Below are 2,658 nucleotides of genomic sequence, written 5' to 3' on the forward strand. Positions count from 1 at the left end.
GACATATATATGCTGTACCGGTGCGTGTGAAGGGGTGGAGTGGGTGGGTGAGCTTGTCTAACTGCACTCACGAACGCCAGCCAAGAGTGTGGAGCACACCCTATATCCAATCCACCCGCATCACAAGGGCCATCTGGGAGAGAGAACAGGGCAGTCAGCCAGAGACACACATAACCACCACCATGCCTGGCAGCAATTTCTGCTCAAAGCAAATTAGATCTCCTTCTCTGGACTTTTTTAAAAAAATGGATAATATATTACCAACTTGTTTACCGGTGAGAGTGGGCATGCAGGAGCACAAGAGATGAGCCAGCACCCAGTAATGGATATCTGATATTTACGGTCAAACATAAATGTCTCTATGAATCACAGAGGCATGCTGCCATATACACACTTATCTGGGCTAAGAGAATATTGCATGCAATTTAACACATTTAACCACAGAGGAATAACTATGTAACTTCACATCTAGCTCAAAGGATCATTTGCTAAGAGTTTGTGCTGATCTCAGAACAGACATGGCATACCCAGTGAGATAAAGTCTTGGGTAAACTTGCCACCACACACACAGTTGTAACGGTGTATCTCAAGAGCAACATTAAGCCAAATGAGGTCAAAGGTTGAAGGACAGCAATGTGCATCACAATCAGCATTTGGCCTAAAGCTTACTGGTTACAATTGGGTACATCAGAAATAAGAGAGAGATGAAGGCATTACCCGTGGTGACATACCTCCTCGTCGTCAAGGAACTCATCATACCAGTCAACCAAGTCAGAAGGAGGTTGAGTATACCTACAATACACAGATTTGACATTATAAATGTGTATTCATCGAAGCCAGAAAATATGCATCATCCAAACAAACAATGTAGCTTGACCTAAATACTTATGAAATTACCATCACATATACAGCAATTTGGGTACATCTGCTCAACGTATTCATATTCCTTTGCTAAATTCAACACTAGAATTTGATTATTCAAAGTAGTTCACCCACATGAACCTCTATGGCAGTGTTAAAAAACAAAACATGAAATGACTTCTGAAACGGTTACTAAAAAACCCCCCAAAAAACAAACAATTTAGGTAATATTATGTGTTCTGAGTCATACCTGATGTACATGAAGCCCAGTGACCTGATATAGGGCGAATCTGTGTGAGTGATGAGACCCATCACTTGTTTGCGGGTCAGTTTCAGTGTAAATAGCTTATACAGCAAGCAAAATGCAGTGGACACAATCCCACCCGTACCGACTCCTCGAACCTGCAAGACAAACATCATGAATCCTACAGCTAGATTTATTTCCTGCTCAAGTGAACCTCTCCCTTGATTTAATCAAAATGACAAAGAGGATGGGAGGATGAAGTCGAGGAGGTCTCAAGGCACGTACTTCTACTTACCCCTCCGCACATTCCCGTCTGCCCCGCGGTCTTCCTGCTGCCTTTTTCCCATGGCTCCATATGGGTGACCTGAGAAGGAAGTCAGATGATTAGAGGAAAAATACAACTCAATCCCAAGCTAACCTTCTTTCAAACCTAGATTCTACATCTTACTGTTAATACGCTACTTAAAGCTAATACTTTAAAATTATAAATAGTGGGAAAAGAGTTCACAATCTTTTGCATTTTGTTAAATTATTTTGCAACAGTAATAATAGAAAGATACTATATTTTCCGTAGTAATAAAGGGACCTTCATACAAAAGACGATAACTTTAATTTAGTCGTTGTAATTCTATGAGAATAGGGAAGTTCACACCACAACTATAATGACAAAATGATATCGTTGGATAGTGAGAGTCTTGCTAATAAACACTGGGACCTGGTGTTTTGGTCTCATAAGTCACAAAAAAAAACCCGTGCTACGTTCATTTGTAAGTCGCTTTGGATAAAAGCGTCTGCTAAATGTAAATGTAAGTTGCATGGGTATATTTGTAGCAATAGCCAACAATACATTGTATGGGTAAAATTATAGATTTTTCTTTTATGCCAAAAATCATCAGGATATCAAGTAAAGATAATGCTCCATTAAAATTTTTTTAAATATTTTTTCTTACCGTAAATATCAAAACTTAATTTTTGATTAGTAAATATGCATAGCTAAGAACTTCATTTGGACAACTTTAAAGGTGATTTTCTCAATATTTAGAATTTTTTATTTTTTTTGCACGCTCGGATTCCAGATTTTCAAATAGTTCATCTCCCCAAATGTTGTCCTAACCTAACAAACCACACATCAACGGAAAGCTTATTGATCAGCTTTCAGATGATGTATAAATCTCAATAAAAAAATTAAAAAAAAGAGACCCTTATGACGGGTTTTGTGGTCCAGGGTCACATTTCTCCAGCTTTTGAACGACAAAATACACTGAATGTACGGTCATTCTGTCTATAGTATAAAAAAACACTTTGCGTGTGCTAATAAATCTTACTGGTTTGGACCAACGAGTGGGTGAGTTCATAATGACACAAATATAATTTCTGAGGTAACGTTAACTAACTATTCATATAACGTTAGGCATATTTTGAACTAAAGCTAGTTAGCACAATTAGCCTCCATTGACTAACACGGCCTAGTTCAGCTCACGTAATACTACATTTAAAACAAAAGACAATTATTTAAAAACTATTTAAGCTTAACAGGAAAAATAACAACCAAT

At 37.8% G+C, this 2,658-nt stretch overlaps 1 protein-coding gene across 2 annotated transcripts; it reads right to left on the reverse strand.

Moving 5' to 3' along the window:
• Positions 1-6: 6 nt before the first annotated feature.
• On the reverse strand, positions 7-1,778 carry LOC107575894 (pre-mRNA-splicing factor 38B-like). 2 transcript variants are annotated; one of them, XM_016262211.1, is made up of 4 exons: positions 1,401-1,778; positions 1,112-1,263; positions 732-792; positions 7-133 (listed from the first exon to the last, which is right to left on the reverse strand). In XM_016262211.1, the coding sequence occupies exons 1-4, from the start codon at positions 1,458-1,460 to the stop codon at positions 101-103; spliced, it is 306 nt and encodes a 101-aa protein (XP_016117697.1). In that variant the 5' UTR covers positions 1,461-1,778; the 3' UTR covers positions 7-100. The 2 variants fall into 2 exon arrangements, with proteins under 2 accessions (XP_016117697.1, XP_016117698.1); XM_016262212.1 differs by having other exon boundaries at positions 718-792.
• Positions 1,779-2,658: the final 880 nt, after the last annotated feature.

Source organism: Sinocyclocheilus grahami, unplaced genomic scaffold, assembly GCF_001515645.1.
Source record: "Sinocyclocheilus grahami isolate Dianchi unplaced genomic scaffold, SAMN03320097.WGS_v1.1 scaffold2985.1, whole genome shotgun sequence".
NCBI lineage: Eukaryota > Metazoa > Chordata > Actinopteri > Cypriniformes > Cyprinidae > Sinocyclocheilus > Sinocyclocheilus grahami.